Genomic DNA, 19,062 nt, shown 5'->3' on the forward strand with positions numbered 1-19,062 from the left:
CTTACCGATAGCCAGTTGCATATTCTCCATAAATTACACAAAGACAATAACATAATTACAAGAGACAACAAAGGTAACACTACTCTGGTCATCACTACTGGTGATTATTATAATCTGAAAATAGTTTATAAGTAGTGAGTGACCTCACTACTTATAAACTTCTGAATCATGATCTCACCAATTCTCAGAAGGAAAAAAAACATTAAAAAGGCAGGTTTCTAAAAATGTCACGCTTCTTGGCCTACTGAAACAGTTTAAAAAAAAAAAAAAAAAAAAAAAAAAAAAACCTCACTGCCCCCCCCCCCCCCAGGATATATGAATTATCTAAAATTCATAATAGTGGCTTCCATAGTGGATGCTACTGACACCCCCCCCCCCCCCCATTAAGGTAGCCAAACAATTAGCTAAATGTTTAACCTCACCTACTGGTCATACTTCATCTCATATAAAGATTCTTCTCATCATAACAAGAATTAAACTCGGGTCTTTTCCAGTCTAAAGATGCAGTGATCTGTTGTTCTTCCAGTTGTGCTATAGGTGCTTGTTGAATTCATATATTATAAAAACTTTATATATTATTTATTATAAAAATTATAAAAATATTCATATATTATATATTATAAAAACATATATCGAATTCATATATTATAAAAACTTTGCTCTGATCTGGCAGAATTTAGGACGGCATACAAGAAGACTTTTTTTTTTTTTTTTTTTTTGTGGTTCCTTGTCTGGTTTTCATATGGTACATATGTAGTTGGATGTTGAACTGATATTAATGAATTTCTACCATCTAGACAGAATTTAATGAGTCCCTGTAGCTCAGTAGGCATAGATGCCCTTTGGTCGGAAAGACCTGGGTTTGATTCCCGTCCAGGATGTGAGGAACCTTTATCTGGTTTTTTTCGACTAAAGGTGAGTTAGCCGGTCTTATACAGAGGTAGGGGGATTTTCACCTGAAAACTTAGGTTTTTCATCCCCCCCCCAGAACAGGCAAACTGGCTCCACAAACACGTATCTACAGACATAGGGCACACCAGGAGGCATGGAGCCAACGACCTTATCCTTGAGATGGTCGCTGTTGTGAAGTCTACAGCTAAGAACCTTAATGGTTTGTGAAAGCTTAAGAAGAAGGCAGAATTTAATGAAATTTTATTTAGGATATCCTTACTGGACCTTCTAGATGCTGAAAAAGTATTTGAAGTATTTGTCTCTACTAGACCGGACAGGGTTTGGGATTACTAAGTTAAGTGATATAAAGTCATTAGCTTCTATATACCAGTTGCCCTAGTCCAGAAAATACTTTAGGTGCAAACTTTGTTTGCTTACACTTGGATAAAGGATTAAACCAAGTACAGCGATCCCTCAATTAATGCATTCTTTAAAACAGGCACATTAATCAAAAATGCACTAATTGAATTAATAACCTATGGGAAAATGTATAATTCGTTCCTCAGATTTCTTTTTTGACCCTTAAGTTTTTTTATAAAAGAATTAGGGTATGATGTCTCAGGGCCTAGCTAAAGGAAAACCATGAAGCTGAAAGACAATAAAACATATTGAAAATATAAATTTATTATTCTGCTTCTTAACAAAGAATTCAGCTAACGTAGTTTGGCAGGCATTCTGTTATTTTTTTCATACAACTGACGGTATGGCCCTATTGCCTCTTCTGCAGGTTTTACTGGTTCTCTCTTCACCAGGGTCAGTCTCTAAGCATCGCTGCTTAAAAACTTCGATTGCACAAAAACTATTTTCAAATTGTTTCTGTGAAACCTCTTTGGGCTTGTCAGTAATTAAATTTTCTTGATATTCTTCAGGATCTTCCCGCTGTGCATCTAAATTTAGCAGGTCCGAATCACTCAACTTCTTAGAATGAGATTTAATTAACTTAGATTCATTTGAAAAGCCTCTAAAATCATTTGCACAATGTGGAAGAATGTTTTTCCAAACGGCTCGCATATTGCTAGCAGTAATTTCATTCGACTGCGACTTTATAACCAGGCTGAGATTTCTCTGATTTGGTTAGAAAAGTCTTGGAAAACATGCGCTTCCAAAAAAAAGGCTGGTTTCATCAACATTAAATATTTGTTGATCACAATAGTCCCCTTCTTACACAATTTTCTTCAAAATTCTGGATATCTCCTTATCTGCACTTGCAGCACTTTGCCTGCGATTAGAACATTATGTAGGCTATTTCTCTTTTTGAAATGCTCAAATCACTCAGCACCAACGTGGAATTCTTCTCTTTTCCATCATTGATAGCCCTTTCTTTCCAGGTTACAAAGAGACGATGCTTTTGATTTAATAAGGCCAGTGTTTAGCGGGATCCGTTTTTGGTTACAATCTTCAATCCATGTAAAAAAGAAGTCTCTCTAATTCAATCATTATAATACTTTGATTTTCAGTGCATGCATGATGAACTTGAAGTAGCCTTACATTTCTCTTTGTATTCAGCAGTTGATTCACCTATTTTTGTGTTCTTGTCCTATCTTTGCTCTGGATCGCCTTGTCCATTTTTCTTTATTATTTCAAGTTTTTCTTCCACTCAGATTACTTTTTGAATCATTTTCACACTTTTTTCTCACTAATTATTTTACTCATGATTAAAGGTTAGGAAAATAATTTAAAATGAAAAAGTAAGGAAAATACTGTAATTGCACAAGATATGATCAGCAAAATGCTATGTAATTAGCAGATGGCATAAATTTTGGCGGTAAATTTGGAACGTAGTGTACATGGAAATAGTGTAGTAGGCCATTAAAAAATAACTTTGTAAAATGTTTCAAATTGGTAACTAAATTATTTCATCTTGGTGAGTGATTTTTTAAAATAGTTAGCCATAAAAAATGTCTGGATCGAAAATTTTTAAAATCTGTAACATTTATTTTTGAGATGTATATAGGCGCACTAATCGAATTTTAGAGGTGCACAAATCGAATTTGGGTATCGAAAGAAAATCACGCACTAATCCACGGTGCATTAATCAAGGGATTGCTCTATATAATTTCTTACTGGATCCTTACTGGATCTTCTAGATGCTGAAAATTATTTGAAGTATTTGTCACTACCCAGACTGGACAGGGTAGTGACTCTTCCCATAATGTATAGCATTATACATATCTGCAAGGATATGTGCTTTGCATTATGGGATACTAAGGTATGTGATATAAAGTCATTAGTTTCTATATACCAGTTGTCCCAGTCCTGAAAATACTTCAGGTGCAAACTTTGTTTGCTTACACTTGGATAAAGGATTAAACTGAGTATATAATTTCTTGGTATCTTTAATTTATAGTATAACCAAGTGGAAAAACTTCCAACAACTATCTCTAATCCAGAGTATTTTAATAATAAAGTGTGACACCTTAACTCTGCATTACTTCAACCTTGGTATCACTTCTCCTCGTTCCTGCGCCATATCTTTGCTGGGGTGCTGCAGGGATCCCTACTAGCTCCATTGCTGTTTTCTACATACATGTTGGACATCCCACACAATCCGATGTCTTCCATCTTGGCCCTGTATGCGGACGATACAGCAATACTAACCAGATCTCTCCAACCCATTTTGTTACCAGAAAGCTTCAAGAAAACCTTCTAAAGCTGGATGGTTGGTTCTCCAAATGGAGATTGGAAGTCAATCCCCAAAAAAGCTCAGCCATTCTTTTGTCGAAAAGGCCAATATCTCCTGCAAGAGAGATGTTACTATTCAATACTAAAATTCCCTGGCAGACAGAAACAAATATAAAAGGGTGTAATTCTCGACAAAAAGCTATCTTTCAACCAACACATCAAGTCTGCATGCGCACAGGCATCTAAAGCAATCGCTCAGATCTATCCTCTGATTAATAGAAAAAGCAAGCTCTGCCACAGAATCAAATTGCAACTATACCAGTTGACAGTTCGTCCTATGCCTCTCCAGCCTGGAGCCATACCTCTACTAACACTATCAAAATACAGCAAGTGCAGAACAAGTGCTTGAGAATGATTCTGAATGCCCCATGGTATGTTAGAAACAATCAACTTCATAGAGATACAAATATTCCCTATATTTTCTCTTTCCTACAATCCTTAGCATCTAAGTTCTTCCTAAAGACGTCCATACACCCCAACAATTTGGTTCAGCAAGCTGCAGCATATGAGGCAACAGACGTATTCAAACATAGAAGACCAAAAGCTATATTAACCTCCTATAGCGATGTATGATCTCCATGCCCAATCAAGGTGAGCAAACTGCTCATAAATTTTCCCTCACTGTAACCGCAACAAATAGCGGGCAATATGAAAAGCATCTTGCTTCACCCCTAAATTAATAGAAAAAGCAAGCTCTGCCATAAAGACATAAATGTCAATTGGTATCACTTATGGGTAAATAGGCTCCCACTGATAAAACCTCAATAAAACCGGTCTTGGTAGTGACCCTTCCCTAATGCGTAAAATAGTATCCTGCAAAGCACATATCTGCAAGGATATGTACTTTGCAGGATACTATGGCAAGTGATGTGAAGTCATTAGCTTATATATATATTTATATATATATATAAGCTAATGTATATATATATATATATACTCGTTGCCCTATATACCAGTCCTGAAACTACTTCAGGTGCAAATTTTGTTTGCTTACACTTGGTTAAAGGATTAAACCAAGTATATAATTTCTTAACCAAGTGGAAAAACTTCCAAGAAGTAATGATAAATAACTTTTAGATTTTGTTCAGGATGTGGAATAGTCATTACTAACATTGTAACATCCTGAATGATCAAATTTGGAAAGGAATTAATTCATTCAAAATCTAACAAGTCAAAATGTAAACAATGAGAAACTTGTACTACTTGGGCAAGAAAGTAAATACACATATATTAACCTTAAGTAGAGCTGAAAGAACGTTGATTTAGAAATGTGAAATTAATCCTGTTTACACAAAGTCATGAAAGGAATTTTGTATAAAAATGTAGTTAAAATAGAATATCCTATGCAGTGTATGTGAATTAATTGAGTGTAAGCTAAAGTCTAAAGGTCACATCTTAGCCGTCCAGTTTAACTTATGGCCTAAGGCAGAGAGAAATTATATGGAAGATGAAGCTCAAATGCGTTCTCGGAAGACGCCATGTGCAGAAGATGCGTGCCGTGCGGAAAAACGTAGCGGAGAGAGGGCACCAAAGGAGGTGTTATAAAAGGGGTTTGGCCACCCCCATCTCTCAGGGCTTTTTGGTTCCTGGTTCCTGTTTTCTTTTTTCATGGACATTGACTCTCTCTCTCTCTCCTGCCAGCTGGGTGATTCCGGATCGGCCGTAGAAGTTATGCGCCGTCTCCCGTAGATCAATTGTCCTGGCTAGCTAACCCTTCATAGCAGGGCAGCTGAGCAAGACCGAAGAACCGGCAGTGCTAAAAAATGTAAGCGGTAACAGAGTGAGACCAGGGCGGCACATTGCCGTATCATTTCGGAACAACCATATCATGTGATCATCATAAGTGACCATGTGGGCAAAGGCCAGCGGAAAGATCGAGATGTCTAGACAAAGCAGTGAATGGACCAGATAATCATTCCAGGGAATTTGAAAGTAGAGAATTTATTTTATGTTTCCAGTTAAGAAATTACCTTATTTGTCAGTGACCTGTCCCACACTGGAAAGAAATGTCCAAGAAGGAGATTGTATGTGATATAACAATGATAAATGTGAGAAATATTAAGTAACTTAGAAATGATTGAGGGGATAAAATTGTAAACTAGAAATTTTGTGTTTTAATGAGCAATACAGTAGCGCGAGTTATTATTCATGTTCAAGGATATTTAGCTGTGTTATCTAATTTTTTTACTTAGAATGAAATTGAAATAACCATGTGCTTGATGGATTCCTTGTATATAAATTTTAGACATCAATAAACATGTTTTTTATTTTATACCTGATATTGGCGTGAGATATGAATTCAAATTATTACTCATAAAACTGAACCTAAGCGGGAGGGAAATAGAAGTGTAGTAGAGATTTATGAGCCACAACTACATACTAAGTTTGATATAGATAAAATTGAATTAGATTATATATGAGTATAAGTGCTAGAACTTTCACCACTGTATATTATTCTGAGAAGGTCTCCTTGGATAAGAGTCTCATCTATCCTAGGATATTGGCTGGCGCAGCTTTAAAAAAAAAAAAATAAATGTGCCAATGATCAGGAGACAGTCTCAGATAATAGAATTAAGGGTTTAGTTCCTAAGATAAAGCCTCTAATATTTGAAGAATACATGTGACTGGTCTAAGAAACCGCCCAAATTATAGATTGAGTAGAATATATGCAAATTGAATTGAGTGTTAAAGATAACCGAGAATTTGAAGAGAGTTAATTATAGTATAGTAAGGCAAACATAATAGAACTAAAATATGGAAAAGTACAAAAAACAACGACATAACAACATCATGTTCCAAAATAAAAATTATGTACAAATTGACATGGAGAGAAGAGAAGAAATAAGAAAACTCTCATTAACTATGTTATGCTTTCTAGCAGTATCTTCAGGATATAAGTGCATGTAGGGTATTTAAACTTTTCAGCAGAATAAAAATGAATATCTTGTTATTTATTATATTTATAATATAATAAAAATACAGCAATTCCTATTAATGCGTCCCTGATTAGTGTGTCATTTTTTTTAGCTACCCAAATTCGATTAGTACGCCTATATACATCTTAAAAATAAATGTTAAAAATGTAAAAAAATTTTTTATGGCCAACCATTTTAAAAAATCGCTCATAGGATGAAATAATTTAGTTACTGATTTGAAACATTTTACGAAGTTATTTTTTAATGGCATACTAGACTATTTCCATCTACACTATGTTTTAAATTTATGGCCAAAATTTCTGTCGTCTGCTTTACATAGCATTTTGCTGATCATATCTCGTGCAATTGTTTTCCTTACTTTTTTATTTTAAATTATTTTTCTAACCTTTAATCAAGAGTAAGAATTAGTGAGCAAAAAATAGAAGTGTGAAAATGATTCAAAACGTAATCTGATTGGAAGAAAAACTTGAAATAATAAAGAAAAATGAACAAGGTGAGTCCAGAGCAAAATGGGACAAGAACACAAAAATAGGTGAATCAACTGCTGATTATAAAGAGAAAGGTAAGACTGCTTCAAGTTCATCCTGCATGCACTCGAAATCAAAGTATTTTAATGATTGAATTAGAAAGACTTCTTTTTACATGGATCAAAGATTGTAACCAAAAACGGATCCCACTAAACATGGACCTTATTAAATGAAAGGCATTAAGTCTCTTTGCAACCTTGAAAGAAAGGGCTATCAATGAGGGAAAAGAAGAAGAATTCCACGTTAGTGCTGGGTGATTTGAGCGTTTCAAAAAGAGAAATAGCCTACATCTAATCACAGGCGAAGCTGCAAATGTAGATAAGGAGATATCCAGAGATTTTGAAGAAAATTGTGTAAGAAGGGGACTATTGTGATCAACAAATATTTAATGTTGATGAAACCAGCCTTTTTTTGGAAGCGCATGTTTTCCAAGACTTTTCTAACCAAATCAGAGAAATCTCAGCCTGGTTATAAATTCACAAAGTCGAATGAAATTACTGCTAGCAATATGCGAGCCGTTTGGAAGAACATTCTTCCACATTGTGCAAATGATTTTAGAGGCTTTTCAAATGAATCTAAGTTAATTAAATCTAATTCTGAGAAGTTGAGTGATTCGGACCTGCTAAATTTAGATGCACAGCGGGAAGATCCTGAAGAATATGAAGAAAATTTAATCACTGACAAGCCCAAAGAGGTTTCACAGAAACAATTTGAGAATAGTTTTTGTGCAATCGGAGTTTTTAGGTAGCAATGCTTAGAGACTGACCCTGGTGAAGAGAAAACCAGTAAAATTTGCAGAAGAGGCAATAGGGCCATAACGTCAGTTGTATGAAAAAAAAGAAACAGAATGCCTGCCAAACTACATTAGCTCAATTCTCTGTTAAGAAGCAGAATAAATTTATATTCTTAATATGTTCTATTGTCTTTCAGCTTCATTGTTTTCCTATAACTAGGCCCTGAAACATACCACAATTCTTTTACAAAAAAAACTTAAGGGTCAAAAAAGAAATCTGAGTAATGAATTATACATTTTCCCATAGGTTACTATATTCGATTAGTGCATTTTCGATTAATGCGCCTGTTTTAAAGAACGCATTAATTGAGAGATTGCTGTATTATAATCTCTAATATAATATATTATTATATTAGAGACCTCCAGTAAGTGAGAGACTCGTGGAAGGAGGTCACACCAGCTCTCATACCTGAATTCATTCATGCTAACTGCACTTGTCATCTTGAAAAGCAAGCCATTCAAATCATGCCTTGCTCTATAAGAGAAACATCTAGTCCCATCTTTTCTCGACTACAATTTTCAACTTCCATGGATGTCCTCTCATCCTCTCCTTCCATAAAATAAAAAATCCATCTACTGGTATTATGTATGATCCTTTTAGAAGTTGAAGATCTCTGTTGAACATCACTCCTCTTTCTCTTGTTTACTGGTGTTTGTAGCCCACACATCCTCAGTTTGTCCTCATAATCCACATTCCACAATCACAATATCATCTTACCTTAATACTATTGTATGCACCCTCTCCACAGTATCTGCATCATCTTGAAAACCAGAAGACCAAATTCTGCACATAGTAATCTGGATAAAGTCATATCATATCAAGGTAAAATGCCAAAGTGACTTCATTACCTACCCTTACATCTCATTGTTCATTTCACCATTGCATTTAATCTCTGAGTTATATTCCTACTCTTTCATCGATGATCCTTGAAATTCAGTGTCCTATCTACTGAATGTCCCAGGTCCTTAGCCTAATCAGTTTCTTTTAGCATTATCTCACCAATATAATATATCATCACCATATAATATATCCAATTCTTGATGTATGAGGGTGGTCTGAACAGTTCTCGGTCTCGACCGTAGATGGCAACACTATTGGCAAGTTTTTTTTTCTAAGTTGGTACATCTGTCATAAGCATCCATGTGAAATTGCAAGTCATTCTATCAAGTAGTTTGTTTCGTACAGCTATCTGAAGCAAAAGTGTTGTCTGTATCCCTTGAAATAGATAAAATTGAGTATCATGCGGTTATATAATTCTTTGTTAAAAGAAGGTTTAAAGCCAAAAGAAATTCATTCGAAGTTCATAAAAGTCTATGGGCCCTCTTCTCCTTCGTTTTTGACAATTAAGAAATAGGCTGCCGAGTTTAAATGTAGCTGTACCAGCCTTGAAGATGATCCACGTGAAGTATGTCCAAAAAAGTGTAACAACATCAGAAATCATTGATCAAGTGCACTATATGGTATTGGATGACCAGTGGGTCAAAGTGAGCGAAATTGCTGAGACTATAGGCATTTCAAAAAAACATGTAGGATATATTTTGCATTAAGAATTGCAAATGAAAAAGCTTCGCATGAGATGGGTTCCACGCTTGCTCACAGCAGATCAAAAAAGCACTTGCATGAAAATCTGAACAGTGCTTGGAGCATTTTAACAAGAATAAAACTGATTTTGTGCATCGATTTATTACTATGGATGAGACTTGGATTCACCATTACACACCAGAATCCAAACAGCAGTCAAAACATGAATAGAAGCTGGTTGTACAGTGCCAAAGAAGACAAAGTCGGTTCCATCAGGAAAGGTCATGGCATCGATGTTTTGGGATGCTAAAGGCATTTTGTTTAATAATTACCTTGAAAAGGATAAAACAGTAACCGGGGAATATTATTCCGATCTTTTAATCAGACTAGACAAAAAAATTTGTGAGAAAAGACCTGGGTTGCAGAATGAAAAAATCATCTTTCATCAGGACAATGCACCTACCCACAAAGGTGTTTTGGAAAATTAAGGGATCTGCACTATGAAGTGTTGGAACATCTACCCTATTCCCCAGAGTTGGCTCCCTCTTACTTCTATCTCTTCCCAAAACTAAAACTCTTCATTGCTGGGCAGTGTTTTTCTTCGAATCAAGAGGTGATTGCAGCTGAAGAGGGGTATTTTGCAGATCTTACTGAGAACCACTACAGGGATGGGATAATGGTGCTAGAACATTGCTGGAATAAATGTATTAGTCTTAAGGGAGATTATGTTGAAAAATAAAAGTAATTTTCAAATTATAAATTCATGTTTTCATTGTTAGGCTGAGAACTTTTCAGACTATCCTTGTGCTAACCTGTTCACATCACACAGATTCAAAATCTGTGCATGCACTATCAACTTACACACTTTGTGGACACAATTCGTCTGCAATCACTAACAGCACTCCCTCCTCTTTTCACATTTCTATCCTTCTGGAAAATTCCTGATCCTGACTGATTTCCATTCCTACCTACTGCATCCTTACCTTTATGCATTCCATTGCCTTGTGCTGCTGCAACCACATCTTCCTCCTGTTGTACAATCTGTTTAGTCGTGCTATTCTTCTTCACAATTAGACTCTGATCATTAACTTCTTGACTATGTGCCTTCTCAGAAAACAATAGCCTTTTAAATTGTCCAACACTAAACCCATTCAAATGTAATCCATCAACTTTAAACCATTCCAACCTCCTTCATATTCACTCCAGAGATTTACAAATTGAACCCCATTTTGCCTCACACAACTCGGCCATCTTATCATTATCTGTGCTCTCCTTCTCAATACACTGTTGTCATATCTGGACAACAAGTCTATGACTTTCCCAACAACACTCTTTTTCTTTACCTGCTGCAACAACTTCATGAAGTCTCTATCAGCATTCTTTTTTTCCCCAACTAGGTAATTTGTGCCCACGACTATCACTAATTTTGACGCCCTGTCTTTCCTTTTCTGCAATTCATCAGTTATTTGCTTCATAATTCCACCATGAAAGCATGTTTTGTGCACTTTATTAGTCATCACACCTTTAATGATTGAGTCCCCCATACAATGATATATGACTATCCTTTAACTTTTTCTTTATAATTCTAACTTCCTCTTTTCATTCTCATCAGCCAATCTCTTCTTTAGATGTTTAATATCCTCTTCCAGATGTTTCATTTTGCTTTTTATTTTCGCTAACTTTTGCATAAACTTTTCTACTATGGTCCCAACACTTGATCCCATTTTTAATTGCTCTAATCTATCAAGACACTTTTCACATATGTTAATACTTTCCTTCTTCTCATTTACCCATACAGACCACAGATCTTTCACATTTTTTACTGCCTACATATAACAATTTTCACAATGCATCAAGGTAGAGCTAGATCTTCATACCAAAGCATTATGTTCCACCAACGTGTGTTTCTTTATGAACACCATTTTCACAAGCAGAAGCAGTATAAACAAACAAGTAGTAAAATACTATAAACAACAAAAATTTCCAACAACAACACTACCGAAGGACACTGGTAACTGATAAAAATGCAGCACTATTTGCAGTAAAAAGCCACACTATGCACTAATTAAAAACACCTTTATTTTCAGCACAGCTCAGATCTACTGCTATGTTTACTTATGACACTAGCGACACACCATGCACATAAAGCACTGCTCAGACCACACTTGAACTATTGTGCTCACATCTGATCACCTGGTTTTCAGCATGACATGGAGACATTCGAGAGGCTCCAGGGATGAGTGACTAAGACAATATCAGGACTTTGGACCTAGCTATGGAGTGAAATTGAAAAAAATGTGGATTGCAGAGTTGGTGGATAGGAGGAAAAGAGTTGATATGATAGAGATATTTAGGTTAGTGAGGGGATTTTATTGGATTAATCAAGATGAGATTATAAAAAGAGAGTAGAAGGCGAGAGGAAAGAAACCACAGGTCATCCCTGGAAGTTATGTAAGAATGTGGTGAAGAAGGTTGTGAGAAGTAGATTTTTTACATGGAGAATTGTCAGTGAATGGAACACATTACAGAATGTGTTGTTAATGCAAGGAATATTAAGGATTTTAAGATTCGGTATGATAAATATGTTTTCAGTGAATGAATCTCCCATGATCGAGTCTGCTGACTCCATGGAGAATGCAATAATAGATCTAAATGCTGATTTATTACTCAAATATCATTTGAGAACTGTGTTTATTAGACACGTATTATTATTATTATTATTCGTGACACCTCCAAGGAGTCTGAAGACTTATCGTGGGAGGGCACCTACTATACAACTGTCTCCACCACTACGCCGAACCTCTACCAGTCATCTCCATCAACGCCATCTACCGCCCACCACCTCAACTAGTATATTTTTGTCTGTAAATTGCGTGTGTTCTGAAGGGCCGATTTGTCTGTATGCAGGATGAAAAACCCGAGTTTCCAGGAGAAAAAAACCGGCTACCTCCGTATGAGATCGGCAAACTCACCTTCGATTGAAAAACTCCACATAAATATTCCTCCCGTCGCGACAAGAATCGAACTTATACCTATTCCAATTGAAGTGTGCAATGCACTGTGTTGTTCTTCCAATTGCGCTATGGAGTAGTCACAAGAATAAGTAATAATTTTTATTATTGCAAATATTTTGACCAGAAACTGGTCATCAGCACTGCATCAGCATAATCACAAGATGAAACTAAAACAAAGAATGTTAATACAGAGCTGAGTTACGTTCTGGAAGCAGTTGGTTACAAAATAAAGTAAGATTACAGTTAAAGCCAAAATTAAAATTAAGTGATTTGAAATAAATATTAAATTCAGATAATGAATTGAATGGCAGAACATTATATTAAAAAAAAATGCAGGCATCTCTGAAATGAGTGGTAAGAGCCTGAAACGATACAGTTTAATTCCTACATTTTCCCCTATCAACATAATCTCCTCTTTGTTACCGTCCAGGAAAGATAAACAGAATCCTCTCTCTCTCTCTCTCTCTCTCCCTCCTTGGTGTTTACCAGGTTCAGGTTGAGTGCCTCCACTCATACTTTGGACAAACAGAATGTTCTGTTAAAAAATGACTACAAGAACATTGACCTTATATCAACAACAACAGTAATCTGTAAAATCTAGCATTGCTCAGCACAAAGTGATACTAATCACGATATCCTTTGGTCTAATACTCGCATTTTACATTATTATTATTATTATTATTTCGGGCGACTCCAGGAATCCTTAGACTCGTCGAGGGAGGCCCTAAACATCATGTCCACACAACTATGCGATTACAAAATAAAGTTATTTCAAGAGAATGCTGAAGCACTTCTACACCACCCAAATTTAAATTGGAATTGCTACTTCTCTATTGCCAAGATTTTGGGAGTCTTATCGTCATAAGCATTTTGAACAGCTTTTCTTTGGAACCTTGTCATAAGTGTTTTTCATATCTACAAAACTTAAATACAGATGAGAGTTCTATTCAGATCATCTGATATTCAACCTTCTGATCAGACCTTCTGAAGTATGCAATATAGCCACTGTAAAATTTTATAAAAAAACTCTACCCACTTTAAAGCCCTCACAGAAAATTTAACCTTGAATAATACAGACATATTGGTAAGCTTTGATATCTCCTCTTTGTTTACCAATATTCCCTTAATTGACACCTTATCTCTCTTAGGAGAGAGATAAGGATGTTTTTCCCTCTGACATCTTAGATCTCTTTTCCTTTGCCATTAACTCTGGGTATTTCTCTTGGAACAACAAAATCTACAAGTAGATAGAGGGAACTGCCATGGGTTCCCCCCTCTCACTCCCCCCCCTTGCCAATTTCTATATGGAAGATTTCGAAAAATGAGCCATAGACTCAGCCCCACTCAAACCTTCTATCTGGCTAAGATATGTAGATGATGTGTTCTCTATTTGGCCTCATGGCCCAGACACGTTAGACTCCTTCCTCAGTCATCTCAATAGTCTACATCCAAAAATCCAGTTCACTATGGAAAAGGAAAAGAACAATTGTTTACCCTTCCTAGACACCTTAGTCACACGCCTGCCTAATGATACACTTACCTTCACCGTATACAGAAAACCCACACACACAGGAAGATACATTCACAAACTCTCCCACCACCACCCCTCTCAACAATATGGCATTATTAAAACCCTTACCAAGAGAGCCCACAATCTTTATTCCAGTGGAACCGCCCTCATTACTGAGCTTAACCACATACACAGCACTTTCCTCTCCAATGGCTACAGCGATCACAGTATCAAAAAAATAATCAACTCCTCCCCCATTCCCCGTCCTTCTCGTCAACAAGATTTTAAAAATGCCATCACCATACCCTACATCCGTGGCACATCCGAAAAAATAGCCAAGATACTAAAAAAGTACAACCTACACAGCATATAAGCCCCACCGCAAACTTGCTACCCTTATCCGTTCTATGAAAGATCAGCTCCCTCCTCTCTCTCTGCCTGGAGTTTACAAAGTACCCTGTTCCTGTAAGCTGGCTTACTTTGGACAGACAGGCAGATCAGCATCCATCCGTCTAGAGGAACACAAGTCGTACATCTTCAAACACAACTATGGCCATTCAGGCTTGGCTGACCATGTTTTGGACACCACCCACAGGGAAGAAAACCACCATGCTCCACCACAGCAAATTCAAGAAAGAGAGACTTTTCTTAGAAGCAGCAGCAGCAGCTCTCAAAAACCAACCAAATCTCAATAAATACGGTTGCATTAAGCTTCTGAAGATTTGGGAAACACTCATCACCAGAGTTCCCACCTTACATTTCAGGCCACCTACTACTGCCCTTAGAGGGCGCTCTACCTAGATAGGACTTTAGTGTCACCCACGTGGTTGGGCTTAGTATTGTTTGTTATTTGTGTATATGTTACATTAATTGTTTTTGTAATCCTCGTCGATGTCCTAGTGACTAGGACGAAATATAGGAAGTATTAAATTCTATTTTAATTCTTTTTGAGTGTTGTAAAAAATCCATTAAGCCTCCAACATGATGTCCTCACAGCACTTAAGCCTCTACACACGCAGAGCAATAACTGTTTTAAGCCATAACAAATACGTTGTCTTTATTATGGTTTAAAACAGTTATTGGGTCAGTGAAACTTACTGAGAAGCACTATAAAATTGTTCAAATATTGTCTCTTGGACTGAGTTTATCATCTTTTAAGGTGCAGTATAAGACAGAGTTTGTCATCTTCTAATTGCCATACAATGGCAACTCTAATGCTAAAGATTGCATTTTTGTAAATTCACATTTATTTTCAGATCTTAAGTCTCAAAGAAAAATATTGTTTAGCAACTTGGCAATAAAACAGTATTTTAAGGTATACATTATCCTTTAATTTTTTTTATGTCATAATAAAAGCCTCTTTTTTTTTTTTTTTTTTTTTTTTTGCTTCTTCTTCTTTAATTGTAATCATGGTAAATTTCATGAGTTTTTGTTTCAAAAACCAATAATGACTTAAAATGCTAGTTTTATAGATATTAAAGAAGCAAGTAATTGCATTAATCTTTAATTCATTAAAATTCATAAATGTAAAATAATTGTTTGTCTATCATTGTAATCCTTTGTTGCTATTTTGATTTAAATAGATTCCAAGTGGAGGGCAATGGGTGCGGCTAATTCCATCACTTGATGGAAATTTATATAAATTTGATGGTGAAAACATAGAACCAGTTCCTATCAATGCAGATACCCTTTTGAGAAGCTCTTTTAAGTTAGGCAATGATCTTGTAGTTACAGGAGGAAAAGAAAATAGAAATTATGGAATTAATTTAAATACTGGAACGGTAATATTTGTATATATACGTTTTTAAATATATTCTGTTTATCTTGAAATTATTTAAAAAAAACCTAGAGTACATTAGTACTGTGGGTATGCTAAAATTATTTTTTTTTAATAAATTTTTAAAAAATATATTTTATTTTTTAAATAATCTGAAAACTCTGTTCTAAAGACCAAACATGGAACTTTTTAAAATCATTTCAGGCTTCCAGTAAGTGCAGAGGTAGTCTCACACCAGGTATTGACCTTCTACCACTTGAAAACATTCACAGACATCCTTGCTCATGGTGATATTAGAATCTGTTGGAGAATGGATACACTATCCACTCGTCAAAAATAATTTGATCTGATGATAGATTGGATTGCATTTAATTACAGAAGCTATTAATTTCTAGGAGGAAGAGTATGGACACAAGCACAAAGCTCTTGGCTGCTATGATGTTGGTGAGGAAATTGGATGAAAGGAGCTCATCCACTACAGCATGTAGTGAACAACAAGAGTATAAACTGGCAACTGAATTGCAAAAGTTGGAAGGCATACTGCATGTGATAGGTTTTCAGTTCCTGTATTGACCTTGGACATTTTTTAGCGCATTTGATGAGGTTTACATAAGTTGTCTAAACCTTTGTATAGGTGGTGTTTAAAGGTGAGTAATGTTGGCTAGGAGATGTGCTATAGGGCTTCAGTTCAGAATCCATATTGATGATTGCTAATCAGTTGGTCAGCTTCCATCGTAGTTAAAAGTTGGCTTTTTTGTGATCTTCTCCATTGTTTTCAATGTAAGGCAATGGGGTGAATAGTTTCAAAACTTCCTTTTAACTATCTTTTTTGTTATGAGCTGAATATATGATTGAATTTACCCCTGTTTTAGGATAGGCTGATTATGTGCTTTCTTCCATAGTATAGGAAAGATGCAGGATAAATAGGAATTTAAAGACTATGGATGTTAATGAAGAAGCATAAATTTCCAGAGTATTAAAGATTCTACTCATGTCCTGACAAAAGACCAGAGGATGCCTGAAGTGAACTGCATAGTTTACTATGAGTTTAATAATTTGACCTCTATTGACCATTAAGGATACCATGTCCATCAAAAAGAAGCAGTTGTGTGGTTGAGATGAGTGATGGAACATCAACCTTAGACACCAGAAAATCGGACAAAGGTCATGTACAATGATGAGTCCCAGTTCTTCATTTTAAAGTTTATACTGCTGAACACTACGATGAATAACTGCTATCACCTAAGTCCTTTTATATGTCTGAAACCCAATTCTTGTTATTTTTTGCAGATGAAAGTATATGTGTATATTGACAAAAAAAAAACAAAGCCTTGGATCATAGGCTTCATCAAAGCAGTGCATTCAGTTGTGGATTAATAATTTGGGGCATATTTTTCTAGCACTGTAGATTCTTAATATTGTTGGGTCAAAGGCTGAATGGTGTTAGTGAATATACTTGGTGAATCTACCAAGTATACTCATTCATTTTGACCATTTACCTTACATGCATCTTATACAGAGGTGGCAGGGTTTTCCCTCATGGAAACTAAGGTTTTTCATCTCACAGAACAGGCAAATTTGTCAGAATACACAATCAACAGACATAATATGCTTGTCTCACATAGCCCTACTTGTAGTTAGATTTAATGGAATGAATTCAGCACAGAAGAATAATTAAACACAAGTTTAATCATTCCTATATTTCATCTGTCACAGAAAATACCACACAAAACACACAGCACACAATAAGTGAAGTTAAACTAGAAGACTCGAGTCTATGAGGGGCACCTTCTATGGGTGCTATTGGCCAGACTTAGCTGTTTGGTAGGAAGCCTTAGAATTAATGTTGCCAAATCTTAGGAAGTTTAACACAACCATATTTATTTAGATTAGACCGATTCTAAAAAAAAAAAGTCTTAAGTTTGTATTTGATGCAGTGAAGCGTAGTAATTTTTTTCCATTTTATTTGGTGCAAGGTATTTAAAGCATGGTTAGCAAAGATTGACTGGCCATAGTTGTGGCAGTGGATGTATTGCATTCTTCTAGCTGATGTTGTCAGATCTCCCAATTTGATCATTACATGGTCAGGCCAGTTAAATAATGGTTGATGTGTGTGTATACTCCAGATGATGACTCTGACGTGAAGATGGAAACATTGATAAATTAAAATAATTATTTTTAACAAAGTAGTAGTTTCCATAATTTTATCAAATGAAAAATTTATTGTGTCCTTGTTACCAAATTCTTGTAAATCTTTCTCTCTCTCTCCCTCCTGCACGCATGCATACACGCAGACACATATTATACATAAAAATTCTGGATACTTGGTTTTCACCAATGATTTTCCCAAATTTCTTGCTATGGTGCTCAGAAAAAATGAGCAACGAAGGTTATTGAATTCTTCACTACATATATCTCCAGCCTTCTTATGGTCTACAGCACATATGGGCAACCTGCGGGCCGGATCCGGCCCTAATCTATTTCAGTGAAGTTTGTCTGATTCATGGTGGGAGAAAACATGGTGTTTTCTACTAACTCACATTAAGCTGATGTCATATGACTTGTGCAAAACATGCTATGTTTTCTCCAACCAAGGTTTCTTTCTCACTTTGACTAGCGGCGTGTGAACGTGTTACGTGTCAGTTCGGTACTTGCGTTGGTGTTGTGTGTTGCTCAGTGCCTGCATTGATGTTATGTTGTGTTCTGTTCAGTGCCTGCGGTGCAGAAGACAGTTTTGTTTGACAGTTCTGAATATCGCTTATAAATTTGGGACAATGTCAGGGGTTATTGCAAAAAAAAGAAAAGTAGATGCAGAGAATCTTCGATTTCAAGACAACTGGATGGAGGATTATTCTTTTATTCTGAATAAAGGTTTGCCTGTATGTTTGCTGTGGAACGAATCCGTATCCGTCAACAAAGAATACAACTTGAAGAGACACTTTACTTCGAGACATGCAGATCACCCCCAAAAATTGATGGACAACCACGAAAAGATGAAATACAGAAGTTGAAGAAGAACTTGGATACCCAGGAGCAAATGTTCAACAAGCAAAGAATGCAGCACCACAGCATTTCAAGCCAGCTTTGTGGTAAGCGAAAAAATCGCTAAGCATTCTAAGTCATTTGGTGAAGGAGAATTTATCAAAGAATGTCTGCTGGATGTTGCAAGTATAATATGTCCCAAAAAGAAAAAAGACTTTGAGAATATTCGTTTGTCGAGACTTACTGTTGTCCGACGGATAGAAATTATGGCCGATGATATCAAAAAAGTTTAAAAGAGAAGATTGCTAGATTGGAAGCATTTTCAATTGCGTTTGATGACAGCACAACTAGCAATATTTATTCGAGGA

General features: G+C 35.9%; 1 protein-coding gene across 4 annotated transcripts in view; it reads left to right on the forward strand.

Annotated features, from left to right (window-relative positions):
* The window catches only part of LOC150106429 (eukaryotic translation initiation factor 2-alpha kinase 3-like), a 326,794-nt gene that overhangs the window by 58,508 nt on the left and 249,224 nt on the right, over positions 1-19,062 (forward strand). For all 4 annotated transcript variants that reach the window (XM_090393133.1, XM_090393132.1, XM_090393130.1 and 1 more), the window contains one exon: positions 15,519-15,716. In XM_090393133.1, coding sequence (XP_090249259.1) covers positions 15,519-15,716 — 198 coding nt within the window. The remainder of the gene's footprint in view (positions 1-15,518; positions 15,717-19,062) is intronic.

Source organism: Typopeltis vanoorti, chromosome 5 (assembly GCF_054136105.1).
Source record: "Typopeltis vanoorti isolate ZY-2024b chromosome 5, IOZ_Tvanoo_1.0, whole genome shotgun sequence".
NCBI lineage: Eukaryota > Metazoa > Arthropoda > Arachnida > Uropygi > Thelyphonidae > Typopeltis > Typopeltis vanoorti.